This window comes from Lynx canadensis, chromosome C1, assembly GCF_007474595.2.
Source record: "Lynx canadensis isolate LIC74 chromosome C1, mLynCan4.pri.v2, whole genome shotgun sequence".
In the NCBI taxonomy this organism is placed as follows: Eukaryota; Metazoa; Chordata; class Mammalia; order Carnivora; family Felidae; genus Lynx; species Lynx canadensis.
The window spans coordinates 192,001,970-192,024,663 of NC_044310.1; the positions used below are offsets into that span (position 1 = coordinate 192,001,970).

The following is a 22,694-nucleotide window of genomic DNA, read 5'->3' on the forward strand; positions in this document are numbered from 1 at the left end:
AAAAGAGGAACACCGGAAGAACATTTAGGAAATTATGATACGACCTTGCTTCTGCTTTTGCCCCAACCCTTGCATCCCGTTGGTCTATTTTCAGCGTGTCCTCCTTTGCCGAGTTCTGCCAAACTGGCCTCTTTGCTGTTCTTTGGACCTGCCAAGCACACTTCCACTTCTGGCTGCTTGTCTGCTCAATTTGCAGGGCTTTTCTTAGATGCCTGTAGGATTCACTCCCTCACCTCCTTCAAGGCATTGTTCAAATGTGACTTTTCACAGACATCCACTATAACCGCCCTATTTAAATGTGCTACCAATTCCTCCTCTAAGTCTTGGCATCTCTCACCTGCTTCTTTTTTCTTTTCTTTTAGTATTTATAACTTCTCATATACTATACAATTCAACTATATGCCTATTTTTCATTGTCTAGTCTCCCCACTAGAATGAAAGCTCTCTGAAAGCAGAGACAGCTCTTTGTCCCTCTTGTTCACTGACGTATCCTAAGTGCCTAGAAGAGTGTTAGCTAAAGGTTAATGGAATGAACAAACAAATGGAGATTTTTTCAGCTTATTTTCTGAAAAGTCTGCAGCTACTTGTGTTCCTGCTAAATTTCAGAGCGCCTATTCTCTTCCATATTCGCCAGCACTGGGTGTGGTTATTCACTCATGCTTTGCTGTTCTGTTAGATACGATGATGGTAGCTCGTTGTTCCTTTAATTTGTAATTTAGCCACTAGTGACATTGAGAACATTTTGGGGTGTTTAATAGCCATTTGCAGGGGCGCCTGGGTGGCTCAGTCGGTTGAGCGTCCGACTTCAGCTCAGGTCACGATCTCACGGTCCGTGAGTTCGAGCCCCGCGTCGGGCTCTGGGCTGATGCCTCAGAGCCTGGGGCCTGCTTCCGATTCTGTGTTTCCTTCTCTCTCTGCCCCTCCCCCGTTCATGCTCTGTCTCTCTCTGTCTCAAAAATAAATAAAAATGTTAAAAAAAAATTAAAAAAAAAATAGCCATTTGCAATATGTCTTCTGTGGTTGCCTACTTATATATTTGGTGTATTTTTCTCCTCACTCTCTTCCTCTTCCTCATTTGCTTCTTCCTCATCTCCCCTTCCCCTTCTTTTGGGTTTTTCTTATCAATTTGCAAGGGCTTTTCTGTCATATAGTTTGTCTTATTAGTGAAAATATTTTTCTAAGTTTATCTTTTGATTTTCTTTATATCATTTACCACAGGAAAATATTTAAGTGTGCATGTTATCATGGATATCTGTGTATTATTATTTTTTAAAGTTTATTTGTTTATTTTGAGGGAGAGAGAGAGTGAGCAGGGGTGGGGGGAGAGAGAGAATCCAAGCAGCCTCCACACTCAGCACAGAGCCCAATGTGGGGCTTGATCTCATGACTGTGAGATCATGACCTGAGCTGAAATCAAGAGTCGTATGCTTAACCAACTGAGCCACCCAGGTGCCCCTATATCTGCCTATTATGACTTCACAATGCTTTGTTTTTCTGTCTTTCTTAGGACGATCTCTTCCAATGCTAAGTTTAATATTTTTATTTTAAATTAAAATTGTTTTTACATTTATATATTAAAGATTTGAATATTAATTTATTTTTGAGAGGGAGAGAGAGACAGAGTGCGAGCAAGGGAGGGGCACAGAGAGAGGGCGACACAGAATCTGAAGCAGGCTCCCGACTCTGAGCTGTCAATACAGAGCCCAATGCGGGTTTCCGACCCATGAGATCATGACCTTAATCGACTGAGCCATCAGGTGCCCTTTTTTTTTTTTTTTTAATTTTTTTTTCAACGTTTATTTATTTTTGGGACAGAGAGAGACAGAGCATGAACGGGGGAGGGGCAGAGAGAGAGGGAGACACAGAATCGGAAACAGGCTCCAGGCTCTGAGCCATCAGCCCAGAGCCCGACGCGGGGCTCGAACTCACGGACCGCGAGATCGTGACCTGGCTGAAGTCGGACGCTTAACCGACTGCGCCACCCAGGCGCCCCTGCCCTTTTTTTTATTACACATTTTTTTAATGTTTATTTACTTTTGAGAGAGAGAGAGAGAGACAAAGCGTAAGAGGGGGAGGGGCAGAGAGAGAGGGAGACACAGAGAGTTGTTTTTACATTTAAATTTTAAACAATTTGGAATTTATTTTAGTTTATAGGATGAAATCAGGGCCAGTTTGCTTTCTTTCAGATGGATAGCCAACTACACATCCTTTTTGGGGGAATCAAAACATCATCTTTATCATATATTAGGTTCCCATTTATGCTTGAATCAATAATTAAATTGTATATCTTATCCTCATATCTACATGTTCATTCTTTTTTTATACATAGTGGTTCTATAGCAAGTTTTAATATCTGTTGAAAAACATCCCTTCCCACTATTCTTCAATTTTATAATTTAAAATATTCTGGTACAATTTATTATTTCAAAATGCCTTCAAAATCATTTTATCGTATTTAAAAAAACATTGTGATTCTACTTGGAAATGGATTTAATTTAAATACAGTCAGGTCTCATTAATGATGGCCATTCTGTTTTACACAGTCACTGTGAACCTGACTTAATGCAGACTGACCCATCGCCCCAAGGGGAAATACAGGGTTAGAGGTTCTTGCTGGTCTCTGGGCAGATCATTTCCATCATTCACTCAATATATAACTTTGTTTTATGTGTGTCCCTGTTTTTTTTTAATTTTTTTGTAATGTTTATTTATTTTAGAGACAGAGAGACAGAGCACCAACGGGGGAGGGGCACAGAGCTGGAGACAGAATCTGAAGCAAGCTCCAGGCTCTGAGCTGTCAGCACAGAGCCCGACGCGGGGCTCAAACTCACAGACCGTGAGATCGTGACCTGAGCCGAAGTTGGACACCCCACCTACTGAGCCACCCGGGCGCCCCTGTGTGTCTCTGTTTATGGACACCTTATTTAATACATGCTGTTGATTTGTTTACATTGAACTTATGGTCAATAGCACTATAATGCATGCCCGCACAAAGGTTAAAGCACATTTTCTTGTTAAGGCACATATGTCATAGCCTTCTTGCCCTTAGGAACAGCAGACAACGTTGCAGCACAATGCGGGCAATTTGCAACAGGGAAACCACCAAAAAAACGCACAAAAAATGTGAAAAGGATGTGTTTACAGTATAAAAACTGAAACAAAAGGCAGAGTGACTCTCAGTTTGACCTCAGCCGTGCATTAGGCAACTCAAATTTTTTGCCACTCTGTGCATGTCTGCAAATGACCAGGAAAACGTTGCAAGTATTGATTTTAGGGTTATAAATAAATTTTCGTTAGTGCATTCAAAAATTTCATAACTACAAATAATGAGGATCAACTATATTAATTTTCAGAACATGTACAATTCTCATGCTACAGTCTTCTCCTTCATGAATTTGGTATGTTTCCTCCCTTTTCAGGTCTTATTTTCGGCACTCTGAAATATTATAGTTTTTTAACGTGGCTTTTGTATCTTTTTTGCTAAGCTTTTTTTCCCTAGTTTCTCTTTAAAATAATTTTTACAGGTACTGTAAATGGGATTTTAACAAAATTTCTAGCTGGCTATTGTTATCATAGTACAGAGCTATTAATTTGTGCATATATATTTTATTTCCCACCACTCAAAGCCTATTAATTCTAATAGTTTTTGCTAGAGTTACTTAAGATTTCTTGGAGATTTACAATCATATTAGCTGCAAATGAAAGAAATTTTGTCTGTTTCGCTGTTTTAATTTTTTTATTATATATGTAAGAACTTCCCAAAATATTTAATAACAGTGGTGATATTTGGCACCTGGCTTTCGGTTATGTTTTTTGTAAGTGAAAATAATCTCAATGTAAACCATTATATTTAAAGTGAGTGAATTCACATTAAAAGGGAGGAGGCTCATTACCGTGCAGAATATTTGCTGAACCAATGAATGAATTTTTAGTACTATCACTTGGCAAAATCATTAATCTCTTAGATAATGATCAGTACTAATATGTCAACAGGTATCAGGGATGTGTTTCTGCCTATTGTCACATTGTTAACTAATAATATTCCTCATCATTTCTCCTAGATCAGCCACTGATCAGAACTTCTGAACTCATTAATATCTAAGCTAAACTGAAAATTATTACACAAGAATTTTACTTTGGGGAACACTTTACTGTACTCGGGTAGACAGAGTAGAACACATTGACATTTAAAAAACCTTTAGCTTTGCATAGCGCTTGCAATTTCCGTCCATCCTCTTATCTCCACTGATACTACTCGGAGTAGGAAGGACAGGTTATTTTTATTATAGGACAGGTTATTTTTATTATCAAGTGAAGAAACTGAGTCATAGAAACATGAAGAGATTTCCCCAAAGCCACACAGTTGACTGAGGACAAAGCTCAATCACTTCACTACCTTCTCCCAACACTGTGTAATCACTCTTGTGAGACTTTCTCAAGCTCCATTCTTTTTTTTCATGTTTATTTATTTTTGAGAGAGAGAAAGACAGAGCATGAGCAGGGAAGGAGCATAGGAAGGGGGAGACATAGAATCCAAAACAGCTCCAGGCTCTGAGCTGTCAGCACAGAGCCCAATACGGGACTTGAACCCACAAACCATGAGATTATGACCTGAGCCGATGTTGGACACTCAACTGACTGAGCCACCCAGGTGCTCCTCTCATGCTCCCTTCTAAAAGAGTTCATGACCTATCTTATTACCCCCATCAATTCCTTCATCAAACATCCATCGTTGTATTATTCAGTCCATCAGCCAATCATTCAACAGACATTTATTGAGCATTTATCAAATGCAGACATTGTTCCAAATTCTGGAAATACAGCCGGAAACAATAAAAGGTTCTCCACCCCCACCCCTGAGCTCACATTATAGCAAACAAACAAAAAATAAAAGCAAAATATATAGGATGTCAGGTGCTGATGAAATGCTCTGAAATAAAATAAAGCAAGAGGGGCAGATTGGAGTGCCAGTGACAGGGACGACAGGGCTGAAATGGTAAGTGATCAAGAATGGCCTTATGGATGAGATGACATATGAGCAAAGACTTCTATGGGTCTTTAGGAGTGAGGGGTACCAATTCCTTAAGGCAAAGGTTTAAGTCTTCAGAGGGTGGGTACCTGGCTTAGTCTTGTGGGGAACATGAAGATATGAGACAATGTAGGGCGGGGGGAAGATGAAACTGGAGAGGTGCTCAGGGGGCCCAAAATATGCAGAAAATTTCTAAATCATTACAGTTTTTAAAGTAATACTTTTTTTTAAATGTTCATTTATTTTTGAGACAGAGAGAGAGTGTGAGCAGGGGAGGGACAGAGAAAGGGAGACCCAGAAACCAAAGCAGGCTCCAGGCTCTGAGCTGCCAGCACAAAGCCTGACGCGGAGCTCGAACTTGAGAACTGCGAGATCACGACCTGAGCCGGAGTTGGATACTTAACCGACTGAGCCACCCAGGTGGTTATTACAACTGTTAGTTTTTAGCTTAAAATCAATGGGAGGATACTGGAGGGATGTCAGACGTGGGAGTTTAGGGGATACGGGCACATGAGGAATGCCGTCAAATTTGTGCTTTTAAAACATCAGTCTGGCTTTAGCAGCGAAAAGAAATAGAATTAAGAGTATGGATCTCTGTGTTCTAACTATGAGAACGTAGGAATTTAGACAAGATCTCAAGTGTATAATAAATCCAGATGACTAACCAACACATTGTATTGTTTCTTTGCCTGGGAAAAGTGAAATCTGTCTTGAAGAAGACAGATGAATTGGCACCTGATATCTTTGTGCTTATTTTAAAATTCTTTGTACTATATTAAAGATATACATCCAGATACTCAAATTCTCTAACTTTAAAGATATATTGATGCAGCCTGTTAGGTAAGTGTGACACAGGCATAATAAATGGCATCTAATTGCACTGTCAACATGTAGTTTTTCCTTGAAAGGAAAGAACTATAAAACATATTTAGATTGGAAAGTGACTAAATGACCCTAGAAATAGGGTCTGGCATTGAGATAGAAATATGCTGGTGGGTGTCTGAGAAAACATTTTAAGATTACAAAAAAAAGTTAGTAAATGAATACCAGTCTGATTTAAGTTGATCTCCTCTATTCTCTGTAGGTAAAATTAATAATTCTGGGTTTTTTTCTCCCAAAATTTTGATGATCATAAGCCCATGGAAACAGTATCTCTTTCTTTTGCTTTCTACAATTTTACATTTTGAGATGGTTACTTCCAAAATTAACATCACAACGACTTTTTAAAAAATTTTGTTTTTAACCATACATCCAACATGGGGCTCAAATTCACATCCTCCAAGATCAACAGTTACATGCTCCACCAACCGAGCCAGCCAAGTGCCCCCATCACAAAGACTTTTTTTAAAAAAAATTTTTAACGTTTATTTATTTTTGAGAGACAGAGAGAGACAGAGCATGAGTGGGGGAGGGGCAGAGAGAAAGGGAGACAGAATCCGAAGCAGGCTGCAGGCTCTGAGCTGTCAGCACAGAGCCCTAAGTGGGGCTTGAACCCATGAACCGTGAGATCATGACCTGAGCCCGGGTTGAACGCTTAACCGACTGAGCCACCCATGTGCCCCCACAAAGACTTTTTAAAGTCATCTTTAGGCTGGTGATCTTTAGGTAAGTGATAGGTGACCTCATATATTAGTAGTGCTGGGCAAGCTTTGAGATAACCCTCTGGAGCACAATTCGGTACTCTGAATTTTAAGGGTTAACAAAATTCAGAACTTTTGATCCAATGATTTTATTTGAGCAAATTTATCGTAATAAAATATTTAAACTATATGCAGATGCATGTATAAGGATGTTGACTACAGAATTTTGATGGGGCAAATTTTGAAAATAACCAAAATGTTTAATGATATCAGGTTGTTTATGAATTATGATACTTCCTTATAAGGATGAAAGTGAGGCCATTAAAAATAATATTTTGGAAACTAATGACAGGGGAAATACTCTCCATTTCATGTAGATGAAAAGAAGAATCAAAAATTATATCTACAGGGGCACCCGGATAGCTCAGTTGGTTCAGTGTCCAACTCTTGATTTCAGCTCAGGTCATGATTTCTCAGTTCATAGGATCGAGCCGAGCATCGGGCTCTGCGATGACAGCATGGAGCCTGTTTGGGATTCTCTCTTTCCCTCTCTCTGCTTCTTCCCTACATGCTCTCTCTTAATTAATTAATTAATTAAACTTAAAAAAGTCGTATCCACAGCATAATTCCTGTTTTGGTAATACTAAAATGTGACTGGTACTCATCTGTGCATGATGGGATTCTGAGTGTTTTTCTTTCCCTTTTTTAATAAAAATAAAGTATTAATTCTAAATTAGGCTTTTGAAAGCAAACCAACAAAACTAGGGTTAAAAAGCAAAGTTGTTAAAAGGCTCCTGGGTTTGATGCCTTTAAAATGTCAGGATGATGGGGTGCCTGGGTGGCACAGTCGGTTAAGCGTCCGACTTCAGCCAGGTCACGATCTCGCGGTCCGTGAGTTCGAGCCCCGCGTCGGGCTCTGGGCTGATGGCTCAGAGCCTGGAGCCTGTTTCCGATTCTGTGTCTCCCTCTCTCTCTGCCCCTCCCCCGTTCATGCTCTGTCTCTCTCTGTCCCAAAAATAAATAAACGTTGGAAAAAAAAATGTTAGGATGGGCCACTTAGAAGTACTTTTGCCTCTTGTTCTACTTCAAAATTAAAGATCATTTTTGGAGGGGAAACACATCTTAAGCACCCTCTCACCCCCAGGTCATGCCTTCTTTACGGTCAGCGTTATGAAAGCAGCTGTGTGTGTGTGTGTGTGTATGTGTGTGTGTGTGTGTGTGCGTGTGTGTGTGTGCTGTGCTATGCTGTGCCGGCTGCATAACTCAGTCCCCAGGCTCCTGGGGGGCTGCCCTACAGGACCATCACTCATGGACACTCACCTGGCCTCTGCGTGGTCAGCCATGTTCTTTGGGGTCACCTGGTCCAGGAGCCACCGCCTTCTTAAAGCTTCTTTTCTCCCACAGCGCCCTTGGAGCAGGTTGTTTCTGAGGGTCCTGAGGAGGAATTTTGTATTCTCCTTTGCTGACATCTGCTGGAATAGCCAACATTAAAAAGGGGTCCTGTCAGTCTAAATGTGGTCTTTTTTCCTTACTTGAGTGGACTGGCCACCATGAAAGTTTTTGGAATTATTTCATTCACTTTTATGCCCTTAGAAAAATCATGTTACTTCCTTACTACATGAATTTCTTTGCATTCTGTCTACTTGTCCACGCAGTGTAAGTTTCTAAATTAAAGATCACTCAACTTACACAAATAGCCTCTCTTCCTTAGAGCAATCCAGTAACCTGGAAGGCTGAATCTAGAAGGTGTATGAAACAGGGCTAGGTCCAGGGCTGCTAACATTTGGGGTGTGGATTCCTTTCCACACTGGATGGTCACTCGTGGATTTATCTACAGAAAAGTGGCTCGTACAATTAATTCTATACAAAATATCAGTGGATTCCACCTGAAGTCCACCCATCAACCCCACTTTAAGAACTTCTGCCAAAAAGAACAAAGGAATGAGGGATTTTATTCAAAGATTTTCAGCTCTTGAAATCTGAAGTGTAATAACAAAGTGACCACATGGTGTCAGTCTAACCTCAAGAAGCCCTATATCTCCCCAGGCCAACAAGTAACCCAGCATCTGGGTTATTTAAGTTGCATAAAACAATACCCACTGGAATTCTTTGGCAAGATCCAAGCACTTGACTTTTGTGGACCATTCATGTTCAAGAGAGAACAAGAGAAAGCTGTCCTCCGTAAGGCTAGCGAATCAACATCTCTCACCATTGCCGTGTGACAAAATCTATATGGTGAAATGGATTTGTAGGAACTTAGCGATGAGAAGAAAGTGTTCTTTCTGGGAAAATGAAAATGCTCCTTGCTTAAAATTAACTATCCTCTTTCTCTTGTCTCTTCAAAAGACCTGAATTCTCTTGCTGAGTAGATTTTCTTAAAAAAAAAACAACAAAACGTTTGGAAGGCAGTTGTGAAGTCTCAGTTTAATATTCTTTCAGTCAAAACCGAGATGGCAATTTTTCTCTTTCATTTTTCCTACAGCAAAAATACTGGAAGTTTAGGGCTCAGGATAAGACATGCTAAAAGAAAAGTTTTCCCCAGAGGCACTAGTAACTAGAAGCCTAGGTTTGTCATTTTTACCAAATCAAAGCCTTTTCTTTGAGTCCACTCCCAATGCTGCTCCCCTCTTATTCCTCAGATATTGTCTGCTATATAGTGTGTTATCAGTGGCTTCGTACTGAGTGTTGTTTGGCCTTTTCTTGCCCCTAATAGGGGCATAAAATCTATGATGTAAAAAAATATTTGTAGATTTATATTGAGAGATATTTAAGGTTGAGTTTGCCATTTCCCTAGACTTTTGTTTTTTAAGTTTATTTATTTTGAGAAAGACAGAAACAGCGCAAGTGGGGGAGGGGGCAGAGAGACAGAGAGAGAGGAGAGAGAATCCCAAGCAGGCTCTGCACCGTCAGCACAGAGCCGGATGGGGGGCTCGAACTCACCAAAAACCGAAAGATCATGATCTGAGCCGAAATTAAGAATCGGACACTTAACTGACTGACCCACCCAGGCATCCCACCCCTTCCTTACTCTTAAACATTCTCGTGAACGAAAGGAGCAGAATCTGTGGTTTTACTGGAGGCAAAGTTTGTGAACTGCTGTCGCCAGTACCGATTCATGAATGGTTGGTATTTTGCACTAGATGTTACCTGGACGCAATGCTCAAACACAGGAGGGGCCTTCTTGTGGGACCTGCTGTGAAGACCAGATAAGAAACACGCCTGGCAGATGTCAAAGTCGAGACACTTCAGACAGCGGTATCTGTCAATTAAAACGGAAGTAAGGCTAAGGTGGCAACTAGCTCATGAGCTCAGAAAATAACGTTCAGGTGGAGAATGGGTACCCCAGAACATACAGGAGATATCACGGCTATCAAGTAAGCGTAAAATTTCTCCCAAACTTTGTAGGGACGTTAAGTGACTCTGACATGTTATTTTTAATCGAAGAAATCTTCTTTTGATAGTATTTTTTTTATAATACAGCATGACACTAACATCGTTTTATCCAACAAACTATAGTAGAGAAGTCTGATTCATGCCCCCGCAGATATACCGAACACTTTCTACAGGCAGGCTACTGTGTACTACGACCCTGAAGACAGAGCCCTAAGTCTGAAGCCACATTTTGTATGGTGGCATTCAAATCTTTTGAATTTAGTCGCCAAGTTACAACAAAACAAAACAAAACAAAACAAAACCAAAAACCAAACACCGGGAGATTTCAGTACATTCTGACTTTTGACTTCTCTTGAGGAATTTCAAGACAGGATAATACTGGACCTGTGTTCCTGCATGGTACTGGGGAAAACAAAGCCGTAGATAAAGAATTTAAAAGCAACTTTTGTGATTTTTCTAGAACTCTGTCTGTAGGAAAGAAACGCAGTGGACGAGGGTCGTTCCTTCAGCTGGAGTGTGGGGGAGTGACCACCACACCCAAGCTTCTTAACACATCAACACTGCAGTCCTTCTTTTATGAATAGTCACACCCTTAAATCTCCCATGGTCAGCAGGAGAGGAGGGTATCTTGAGACCCATGGGAAGGAGGGGTGTTTCATAATATGGTGATATCAGGGAGGGCTGGTAAGGCCTCATAGTTACGATTTAGTGACTTTTGATGATATTTGAGTGGAATCATAGTGTTTGTCAAAGATTGGGGATCTATACTTTTTTTTTCTGATATTTTAATTCTCTTCTCCAAACACAGTGGAGGTGGCATAAAAGCTCTGTCTTCTTCATCAGTGACAATAATAGGTGAGAGCAAAGTGACAGCTACTCCTTCTAGACTGGAGATAACACTCTCCAGCTCACCACAGTCCCTACCTGGCCAACTTCTCACATGTAGACTACGTGCCTAGCTCCTGTAAACATTTGAGTTTTCAACCCCTCCCTTGAAAGTTACAGAAAAAGAAATATGACCAGACCCCTGTGCTCTTCAAATTTCATGTCTTGCTGCAGAGAGATGATAGGGAAGCTTGTGGTCCTAACTGGAAAAGTTAAGCAATATGTGATTATGCACCAAATGTGAGGCATAGAAGGCAAGTGCTGTAGGAGGGAGAGAGGAGGAGACCCCTGTGGGCTGCGAGGTCAGAAAAGTTTTCATGGAGGAAGTGTGCCATTGGGCTCCAGATCAACGAGGATGAAGTTCCAGATAGAAAGGAATGGGGTAAGGAGGCCGGAGCCAAGAAGGAGGGTTTAGAGCATATCGAATCTATCAGACCCGCTGGTTATTCTGAAGAACAGAGGAATCAAAACTTGGAGTGCCCCTGAGGCCAGATGGCAGAAGGTCTTCTGACCACAGTCCTTGGAAGGCAGAGCAGAAGAATGTAAGCTCCGTGAGACCAACCCTCAGCTGCCCTTGTTCACTGCCTAACCCTGACACCTCGTTCCATGATACAGTATTCATAAACAGCATCGAATGGCTAGAATAGTAGTCAAGGTAGCCAAAATAGTTCCAAAGTTTTGGAACACTTACTAAGGGCAGGCACGTATACATGTGCATATGTATATGCAATACATCTACATGTATTGACAGTTAATCCCCATGAAAGTTCTTTGAGGTAAGGCATTCTTATTATTCTCATTTTTTCAGATAAAGAAACTGAAGCAATCAGAATTTAAGCAACTTGCACACAGTTACACCACGTCTTGGTCAGAGGGGGAACTAGGCTTTGAGCCCAGGGATACTGCCTGAATGGACAGCCAGCTGTTTTCACCCCTAGAATAGACCGCTGGTACAGGAGGCTTGAATTTGGACGCACACCCCACCATTACCAGTGACCTTGAAGTGGGAACTTAAGGTCAGATGCTTTGGAGGATACCTGGTGCACTGAACGTTTTCAGTGAACATGAGACGAAAGAAGTTAAGTGAATGACTTAGTTTCTTCACGAGAAGAATGGGACTGGTAATCCCTGCCTTCTTGGCCTGGCAAGGTTTTTACAAAGCTTTGAAAATGATTCAATCAACATGCAGAATTGGGAAGATAACTGCTGTTTGCATGAAACGTATAACATGATATTTTATATAAAGATTATTTGATGAGCCACCTGTACTGGCTACTTTATCAGCATTACATATGGCTGCAGTCGACTCATCGAGGACAATACACTGACCCTAACCTTGCATTAGTCCCTTTATGCTCAGAAGCTACCTACAGGTACATGAGAAAAGGCGTAGTTTTCTACACCTTTGTAGAAGGCGTGGATCCATCCATCCCTGATGAGATGGATCTGTTGGTGCCTTTACCAAGAGAGAACCAAGTCTGGGTTTTCCCCCAATCTCATCCCAACCTTACATGGCTATTACAGAGCATAAATACGATACATCCTGCTAAAATATAACACTGGCTTATGAACAATCTCTGATCTTTTTACCTCCTCTTACTTTAGAAGGTTGAGCTCTTGCCTCTCCCTGTTACCTCCAGATCTGCCAACACTTCTGCTTTAAAATGACCTTCTTCATCTCACTAAAACTTAAAGCCGCGAGGCTATTGCTGGAGCTTATGAGAGCCAAAAACACAAGCTGAAGGCTGGGACTGTAATACATGCAATTTCTAATAGACTCAGAAGGTTATAGATAAAGTAAGTCTAGCACTCCGTTGGCTCCAGCTCTCCTTTTACTTCTAAAGAAACCGAGGTCCAGAGAGGTTAATGGCCTTGGGCAAGTTGCTCAGCTATCTGCATATATGAGAACTGTACATTGCCTCGGATGTCTAGAAAGAAAGATGGGTTGCACGGAGGCATTTCTAAGAGGAAGCTTAATTTCATTCTCAGTAGAAAGTGATGTAGTCTCAACTTTAGCGTATGGCCCTTTTTGCTTTCCGCTTTCGTATGACCTGAGCCACTCAAACTCTCTGAGACTCCTTTGTAAAACAGGATTAATAATATCTGCATTGTGTTACACACAATAATTTAAAAACATTTCGGTGTAAAAGTTGTGTTTTATATAACTGCAAAGTGAATTCTGCCCCTGGGGGGAGGGCAGGACATGTGGTAACCACTTAATTAATACTTATTTATTGGCTGCATATCACATGGTACATCATATTCATGTTCCTCCACTGTCCAATATAAAAGGAGTTTGTTTTTCACTGCAATATGGAGATTTCTTTGGTTTGGTTTCCAACAGTCCTTCCCATTTATAGGTTCTATTGTTTAAAGTACAGTTAATCATGAATGAAATTTCACCATGTACTCGGAATTCTCTGCAAACCCAATTCATTTCGTTGGCAAAACTAAAACGTGATTTCCAGGTTGGCCAGAGACCCAGCGGATGTAATTTATACCCACAGGGAGCATGCTTACTGTCTGGGCTAGTAAAGATCTGCAAGTATAGGATGAGAAGAGGAACAGAGTCCCCAAGTCCTCACTCCTGCCCCTCTGGACACCCCTTTCTTTGACTTGTTTTTAGCAACTGGGTTTTCTCAGCAATTCAGTCCTACCCCCACCCCTTCAGCCCCTACCTGTGTTCATTCACCACGATAATGGCATCCCTGTGCTTGGCCTAGACCTGCTGCTTTCCTTCTTTCCTCCTCAAGTTTTCAACCACTTTAACTTCACTGCTTCATTGTTTTATTTACGGGAGACCAACAGCACCCTTTTTCCTAAGGTGGGGTTCTGACTTTCATTCTCAAAGCTTTGGAAAGATCTGAATGTCCAAACCTAGCTTCCAAATCTGCCCTTTCCTCCAGGCAGAGTGGAGACTTGGTGTGAGCTGCCCCCACAAAACCTGATTTTATTCCTTTGGATCCTGAGCCCTTGTTCCCAGCTTTCTGCACTGGGAGGCAGTATAGCATCATAGTCGCAAGGCAGAGACTCTGGATTCAGTCCGCCAGCATCTGCTACTTGCTAAGCATGTGCAAGTAAGTCATTTATCTTCTCTGCGAATTGGGGATAATAATGCCACCTTGGATAGAGGTTCTAACAAGTCCTTAAACGAAATGGTCCACGTGAACCACTTAGCCTAACACTCAACAGTTCATAAACTATTATTATTACTGTAATTCTTATAAATAGCTCCCAAATATTTAAATATTTAAGCTAAATATTTAAATTAAATTTAAATATCTCTTTTGTAACAAAAGAAAACACATTTTCCCCCTAAAGAAATACAAATGTCTATTGATCAGACTGTGTTAGTGGAAGAATTTAATACTCCATTAATTACAGAAGATAAAATATAATTTATTGTCAACCAAGATCCCTCATGCAGAAAATTACTGACTGAGTAGTTTTCAAAATATCAACTGAGTTCCAGATCTGTGAGAAGGACCTCAAAAGGAATCTGGAGAGACACAGCTCTACTCCGAGACCCATTTGGAGAATGACCGTCTGCGAAACACTGATGAGTACCTCAGTCCAGTGATTGGGAAGTTCCTGCAGATTCTACACCGAACAGGGTGAGTGACCATTTCAGTGGCAGATAACCGATAGCAGGTTGGGAGCCACAGGAGGATGGGAGGTTCAGACTGTAACCAAGAGAGGAATTTTTCTTCTTTGATTGTTGGGCTTAACACCTGAAAAACAATGGCTCACTTAGATGTGTTTCCAGCATGACTTTGGTCTCTACTATAGATGCAAATGTATTTTCATTTTCTTTTCTGGCTGTTTCTGTCAGCTCTGCCAAAGACGTTTATCACATGAAAAGTCAGAGGCAAGTTTATACCTTTTTTTTTAATGTTTATTTTATTTATGTTGAGAAAGAGAGAGAGGCAGAGAGAGAGGGGGAGAGAGAGAGAATCCCAAGCAGGTTCCTCACTGTCAGCACAGAGCCTGATGCGGGGCTTAATCTCCCAAACCGTGAGATCAGGACCTGAGCTGAGATCAAGAGTCGGCCGCTTAACGAACTGAGCCCCCCAGACGCTCTGAGGCAAGGTTATATCTTGAATTAGGTTGTCTCGGATGCTGTGTGGAGTAGCAATTCTGTAATTTGAACTGGGCAGCAAACTTGTCTGCCCCCAACTCCCGGGGATCTGCCCCCAAGTCCCAGGGACAGTTGCATCATACTCACCCCTTGGAAACAGCTGCGGGTGGCACTTTCCACAGAGCACAGAGCACGACTCTCCCCTACAACAGTTGGGATCTACAAGAGGCAAGAAATCCCCATGTCAGTTGTGAAAAAATAGAGAAGTAGGTGACCACTGAAATCAGCACTTCTGACTAGAGGTGCTTACAGCCACGGGGTCACAAGTATTTAGTGCCTGAGACTGGATGAACTGCCTCAGTCCAAGCAGATGAGAAATCTGTGGGTTTTGTGCAATATCTGAATGAGGGCAATGAATGAACAAGTGGGAAAAAGTGGGGCTGAGAGGAAGGAGGAGGGCGAGAAGACAGTCTAGCAATTGGGGCAATCCAGGCACGGCTGTCGCTGTTTCACTTCTTATGATCCCAATCCAATTATTTTCACCTTTCTTTGCCCTCATTTACTTGTGAATCACATATAACAATGATATTGTATTAATATTCAGAGCGGTTTTAAGGAAAACCTTCTAAAACACTTTCATGGCATTTCAACAAACACCAGTTTCTGGGGTAGAGCAGGAATCATTATCCTTGTTTAAAGCAAGGGGCGATTGAGATTTACTGTTTTGCTCAGGGTGAAAAAAAAAGTGATTTAGCTGCAGAACTGAGATCTCGCTTCAAGACTCCTTACTCTGTTGAGGGGTGCTCACAAAGCTTTGTCCTTCTGACTTCTGTTGTAGGTGTTCCAAGGGCTCTGTCTGCACTGCCTCACTCAATGGTTTCCACCTTTCAATCATGATCACCAAGGGAGTTTAACTAAGGGACTAAGAACCCCTTGTGACTGCCAAGATGGCCAGGGACTTGGTTCTGACATTATCTATATGCACAAATACGTGTACCTGTCACCTCCATTTATGCCCATTTGGTCACAAGTCCTAATTTCGCGTCTGATGTCTTGTACAGCACTGGCTGTCAGGAGGCATCGCCTGCAAGCTCAAAGTAATTTCAAAGACCCCCCTGCTGAGTCCATCAACTCGAATAAACATTCTTCTAATCAGGAAAGTGGCACTTAGAACCACTTTGCTGACAATTAGCCAGGCAGGAGTCAACAAACATTTTCGTAACAGCGACAAGATGGCTGTACTTTAAATTGATAATAACCCCGTCACCAGCTGAACGTAAGTAACTGCTCCCTACGTCATTTGGCCTTTGTCTGAAAAACCGACTCATTGGCCATACTTTGGCCTGTGAGTGCTGATGAACTAACTGGAAAATTAGTTGGAGGGTGTTCTCGAGCCCTGAGAAAGGGGGTCGACCTCATGTAAATCAAGGGAAGGAGATCAGATGGAGCCGGCTTGCCAGCTCTGTGACTCTGCCATCGGCCAAAAGAAAACTCACTTCGGTAGGAGGCTTTCACCTCCACATTTTGGCTTTAAGTGTGTGCGTGAAAATTGTCTGGATTCATTGTCCATTTGACTAATTTCTTGCAGGTGTGCTATGGAAGATCCCATGTGGCTAGATGGAACACTAGCACAGGCAGAATGCCACTTGAAATGATAATTAGGATCCTTAGGGGAGGGGTTTGAATCACACAACGGGGCCTGGAATTTTCTATGGGAATCCATCTCTGAGTTCTTAATGGAAGTCAATGGGATGATAATTTGCTATGCAAATTTCCATCTTCCAAAGACTTCTCTCAGGAGCCTACTAAGGCACCGGTGGCAGACAGAGCACTGCTCGAGCTGCCATTTCAGCTGCTCATTGACCTCAGTTGAGCCTGGAACAAGGGCAGAGCTTTAGGGTTTGTCGCATGGGGTGCTAGCCTGGGGCAAGCTACAGTAGCTAGAAAGTGAACACAAGGATTTCTACGGGAGAAGGAAAATGCCCCTCAGTCCACCTACTTTCGTGATATCCACCTAAGCCCTCCAGTCTTACAAGTCTGCCTGCAGAAATGGATGGACAGACTCTTCCAATCTCCCCAGCTCCCCGTTAGCTCGAGCCCTGAGATGTGAGGGGTGTTGGGCTAGGTGCCTCTGCTATGGCAGATATGCCTAAGGGTCAGTGGGATCCGTGTGCCACAATCACCAATAGCTATGCCTGAGGTTTAACCTTCTAAATTAAAAACAAAATCATCACTCCATTTAAAAAATATGAACCTATTGACTATTACTTGGAATTTCCAGAATAAACTAAATATTATCATGATCAATATGAACCTAAGATACTAAGACCAAATCAAATCACAGGTAATTTTAGATAGGTTGTTCTGAACCATACTCCCTGTCCTAGAGTTCTAATAATCTTCCTCTTTACCCACGCCCTTCATGACCTTCTCCAGTTCAGAATTCGTGGTCCTGAAGAGTACCAGAGTATGCCACCCCAAAATGTGCCTCTTTGGCGTATGGATTATTTTGAGCTAAAGGCCATTGAAAACCAGCAGATGCAGGAAAAGCTCTAAAAGCAGGGCACAAGGTTTCCTTTTGTAAAGAAAATGTACATTTATTTATAAAGGAAATTTTCATCTGCCAAGGGTGTCTCTCTTTCCCTACCAGAAAGAGGAGGGGTCTTAACAACTCTGATCAATGGACAAGGTACGGACTTAAATCCGCACAACAAACCTTACTAAACAATCAGAGTTTTCCTGGTCACCTTCTCATAACTTTCCTTCTCCACCAGGAAGCCCCAAACCCTTTCCCTTTGTTTAGCTTGAGATTATATGTAAGCCTGAATTCTAGTCATCCCTTTAAGTTACTCAGCACTGGGTACTCCCATGTGTGTGCACCGTATACATGTTAATAAATTTCTGTCTGTTCTCCTCTTGTTAATCTGTCTTTTGTCAGTTTAATTTACAGGGCCCCAGCCAGAGAACCTTACAATGGGTAGAAGAAAAGATTATTTTTTTTCCTCCCTTACAGGGAGGAAGGGGACCCAGGAGGGAGACCCAGGAGAAAAATGATAGAAAGCTATTTAATGGCATCATAGTGCAGAAAGCCTAGTGTGGGGATTTTACAGGGGCTGGAAAAAAAGTAGAGACATTCTCGAAATGGGTAAAAGTTATGCTGGGAGAGCAACCACTTCCACAGAAGACAATCTGGAGTCTGCTTAATCCATTTGTAGAAGTTCTTGCTCAGACACATCATTTATTATCAGTTTAACATTTAAGTAACATACTTACTTTAAGGAGGTTCAATTCCCTTACCTAGCAAGGCTAAAAACAGCAGTACATTTGTACATTCTTCAAGCACAGGAAATGATGCAAATGTTAACTATTTGAGTATTCAGGACTGAATTTCATTTATACTTTCATTAAACATTTGTCGAAGGCCTTACTACCAGGCACTTTTTAAGCCATCAGAGACGTGAACACGAATGCAATAGAAGCCTTCCCCTGGAGAAGCAGCCTAGTGTGGAAGCCACATATCTGGCAATAAATGCAACAAAATTTGACAACAAAGTTATGCACAGGGAGTTAAAGAGCTTTTAGTGAGGAGGTGACTAATAATCTAGATGACTTGAGACATGAACGGTATTCGCCAAGGGAAAAGAGACGCAGGCTGTTGGAGATAGAAGCAACCACACAAGTCAGGCATGGAGAACTTGGTACATGTTGGGCAGGGTAAAGATTTTGATACAAAGGAGTGAAATCAGTGTACAAAAGGTAAGAAAAAATTAAACACTATGGAACAAACAGAAGAAACCACTGGATATCTTTTCAATGGTGATTCTGGAACCTACGGATACATGCATCATTACATATCATGTGACTAGGTTATTTTACAACTCTGTAGAAAATTAAAGTTAACTTGTAGTAGAAACCAGATTGAAATACAAATAATTCTCATCTATAGACATGCAAATAAATTCCATCCTGATTGATGACCAACCTCCCCCTCCTCCCCCAAAAGTCAATCTTTCATCCACTTGCAAATTCATTTTAATATTCCTTATCTATCATTTTGTTTGTTCTTGGGCTATTTCTTTTAACTACTTGTAACATCTTGCTGATGCTTTCTTTCAATTAACAAGTTAAATACATTTTTGGACACATGTTCATTTTGTATTCCTATAAAAATCATGATTTTATCTCTTTTTGAAAAGAGAAGGATTGGGTCAAATCATGAAAGCTTTTCTTTTGTTTTTCTATTTCATTTCATTTCATTTCATTTTGTTTTATTTTATTTTAAGAGAAAGAGAGGGGAGAGGGGCAGACGGTGGGGAGGGGGGGAGAGAGAGAGGGAGAGAGAGAGAAAATCTCAAGCAGACTCCATACTCAGCAAGGAGCCTGACATCAAGAGTCGAAATCAAGAGTCAGACACTCAACCAACTGAGCCACCAAGTTGCCCCAGGAAAGCTGTTCATATGATGCTAAGGAATTTAGGTTTTGTTCAATAGACCTGAATGGCCAAGGAGGAATTTTAGGCACGCGGGTGACATTTGCATTTTGGAAAGTCACTGACAGCAAGGTGGAGGCAGAGTTGGAGGGAGGAGAAGCTTGAGTTGGGGAAACCAGTTAGGAAGTGATTATAAAAGATTAGGTCCATGCTCAGATAAGAGCAGTGGCTATAGAGGGGAGGGATTGCATGGAGAACTACATTAACAGAGAATTGACACAGTAGGAAACCATATTCCTTAATAACAAAGGTGGCTAATATAACTGGAACACATTTAGAATTCTTAAGTATTGGAGATTTACCTGCTGTAGATCTGTTAGTAGGTTTCTCAAAACCCTTCGAGTCATGCGTGCCCCAGAATCATAACCTCCCCTGTTATTTTCTGCATAGAGCTGAAAAAGAGCTAGACATACAAGGAGAAAAAGAAATCTTTAAATTGAATACTTGTGATATGTCTTCGAAGAATATGTGCCTTGAATTCTAAACAGTTTATTTGTAGGTGTGCAGGGAAACGGAAAGGAAAGGTATATTTCTTGATTATTTGCTTGCTGTTTTGAAGGTTTCCCAAATTAGATAATACGATGACTAATGAAAAGCAATTCACATTTCAACCTCTTGATAATTCAGCACATCGGCGATGAAGACCAGGAGGCTGGAAAGTGGCGATGCGAGGAGAATCCCAGTCTTTAAACGAATAATAACCACTTGTGTCTGGATAATTCCCACACGAATAAGGAGCAAGAATAACAAAGTTATGAATAATGAGGACATATAGATGGACATCTTGAAAACTTCCACCACGCTGAGGACATACCAAACAAGAGCCACGTGGCAGGGAATAGGAATGAGTGAAGGAGACAGTGTGTTGGAGATTCAGAGGTCACTGCACTCGATACACGCAAAGTCTTATGTATGTTACCTCTGTATTTCGTAAGAGGGCTGTCCCCGCAGAGAGCAATCAGGGCAGCAGCCACAGGTGCCAGCTTGAGCAAGCCCGTTCCCGTGCTGCAGGGCAACAAAACACAGAGACCAGGATGGGAAAGGCAGGGTGATTCTGGGTGACGTGGGTTATAAAAACAATCACTATGAACGGACGCTTCTGACCTTGTGTTCCAAGTTCACATTTTTCATGGTCTGTTTTCCGCTATCTAGATTTTTGACAGAGTAAAACTTGACTTAAAATATTTCATTATTCGTTCATTCATCCATTCATTCATTCATGTGCCCGATGATTATTTATTGGCTGCTCCCTCTGTGCTAAGCACGGTACTAGGCACCAGGGAAACAGGGATACCCCCTGTCTTCACGGAGTGGGCCGGGTCACGTCCTTAGGATACACATGTCTGGAAACCAAAGATACAAGCACAAAAGGAAGACAAAAGGAGCAAGCATTTATATACAAAATCCACCAGTTCACGGCCCCTCGCGTAGAGCCTAATTGTTCTTGGCTCACTGGCTCTGCAGTTTCAAACCCGCAGAACAATGTCTCACAGGTAGGAGGATTTCTAGATGCAGGCATTGATATTAGAAACGATAGTCGAAAGCATAATGTTTAAGGAATCAGAAATAATGAAAAAAATAGCTTGAAAACATGTTGATATGTTATTTATGCAACAAAAAAAATAAATAACAAACTGGAAAAGGAAACACTGTTTCCTTTTGTTTAACCATTTTCCAGATGGTTAAACTGTGGTTGCCTCAGAAGGCGGGATTCAGGGTGACTTTTCTTCTTCTTTACTCTTTCCTGTACTTTCCAAATGTTTTATATTTACTATGATTTTTAGAAGTCCATTCTACAGGATGAGGTCAAGACCAGATAAGGTAAACAAAATGAAGTGGGACAGAAGAACGGTGGACCCCAGAGCCAGGGAAGCACACACATAGCTAGACACACAGACATACACACAGACACACACCATTTACTTGATGGCATGCGTAATAAAGCCTTCGACATGGTCTAAATTGGCTTACAGGTGCAAGGGACTGAGTGTTTGGGTCCCCCCAAAACCTGTATTTCAAACTTCTCACTTCCAATGTGATGAAATTTGGAGGTGGGACTTCGGGGGGTGATTAGTTCATGAGAGTAGAGCTCTCATGAATTGGATTAGTGCTCTTACAGAAGAGAATTCAGAGAACTCCCTCACTCCTTTCACCACATAAGGACACAGTGAGCAGGTAGTCCTCTGTGAATTAGGAAGCTAGTCCTCACTAAACACTGAACTGGCCGGCGCCTTGATTTTGGACTTCCCAGTTTCCAGAACCATGAGAAACGTTTGTTGTTTTAAGCCACCGGTCTATAGTACGTTTGTGTAGCATCCCAAACAAATTATTCAACCTTACTGCACCTGAGAAACAAAACAAAACAAAACAAAAACTGATCATTGCTTACAAGGAAATGAGCAAACAAATAAGCTACCAGGAACTCAAGAGAAAAGTGTGATTTTTTTTTTTCCATGTATAGGCATACAATCACCCTGGCAAAAGGTGTGTGTGTGTCTAGAGTGGAAACGAGTTTGTGTGAAGCAAAAGTAATGTGGATTTGTTTTTTTTCCCTTTTTGCTACCCATGGGTCTTTCGTATTAGTGAAACTGATAAACGTGTGCTTCTTTGTTCCTCTGCTGAATGAATAATACATTTGCCGAAAACAAAGAAGACTTCTCATGTATCAAACCTTAAGCAAACCTTAGACAACACCAAATGGTCACTGACCAGTGGTGACTAAACACTGCCCTTGAGGTCACAGTGTGACCTTCACATGCTCACCTGTCATACATCGCTGTGAGAAGGCTCAGAGTGAGTTCTGAAGCTCTGGGATGCACCTGTCCTGGATTTTCCGCCCTGACTCTCTGAAACAGCTCCTGAAGAGCCTTAAAGAGGTGTTGCACAGAGAGGGGGCTCTCTCTTGCTTCCCAGAAACTGTGACGTAGGAGGACGTGCTGAATCAGAGAGCTGTCCATCAAGTCCACTGTAGGAAGCAAACGAAAAGTTGTCTTATTTTCCAATGGGAACAAAACCTTCATATAAAGCCTTCAAATAAAGCAAATGTCATCTAGCATTTAATTAAGACTTTTTAAATCGCAGCTCATTCCTTTTTTTTTTTTTTAACGTTTATTTATTTTTGAGACAGAGAGAGACAGAGCATGAACGGGGGAGGGTCAGAGAGAGGGAGACACAGAATCTGAAACAGGCTCCAGGCTCTGAGCTGTCAGCACAGAGCCCGACGCGGGGCTCAGACTCACA

General features: G+C 41.6%; 1 protein-coding gene across 1 annotated transcript in view; it reads right to left on the reverse strand.

Moving 5' to 3' along the window:
- The window catches only part of DYTN (dystrotelin), a 54,315-nt gene that overhangs the window by 24,922 nt on the left and 6,699 nt on the right, over nt 1-22,694 (reverse strand). The window contains exons 3-9 of the mRNA XM_032594493.1: nt 22,218-22,419; nt 20,374-20,459; nt 19,757-19,857; nt 15,113-15,184; nt 14,455-14,618; nt 9,757-9,868; nt 7,930-8,078 (exon numbers count right to left, since the gene is read on the reverse strand). Of these exons, the coding sequence (XP_032450384.1) occupies nt 7,930-8,078; nt 9,757-9,868; nt 14,455-14,618; nt 15,113-15,184; nt 19,757-19,857; nt 20,374-20,459; nt 22,218-22,419 (886 nt within the window). The remainder of the gene's footprint in view (nt 1-7,929; nt 8,079-9,756; nt 9,869-14,454; nt 14,619-15,112; nt 15,185-19,756; nt 19,858-20,373; nt 20,460-22,217; nt 22,420-22,694) is intronic.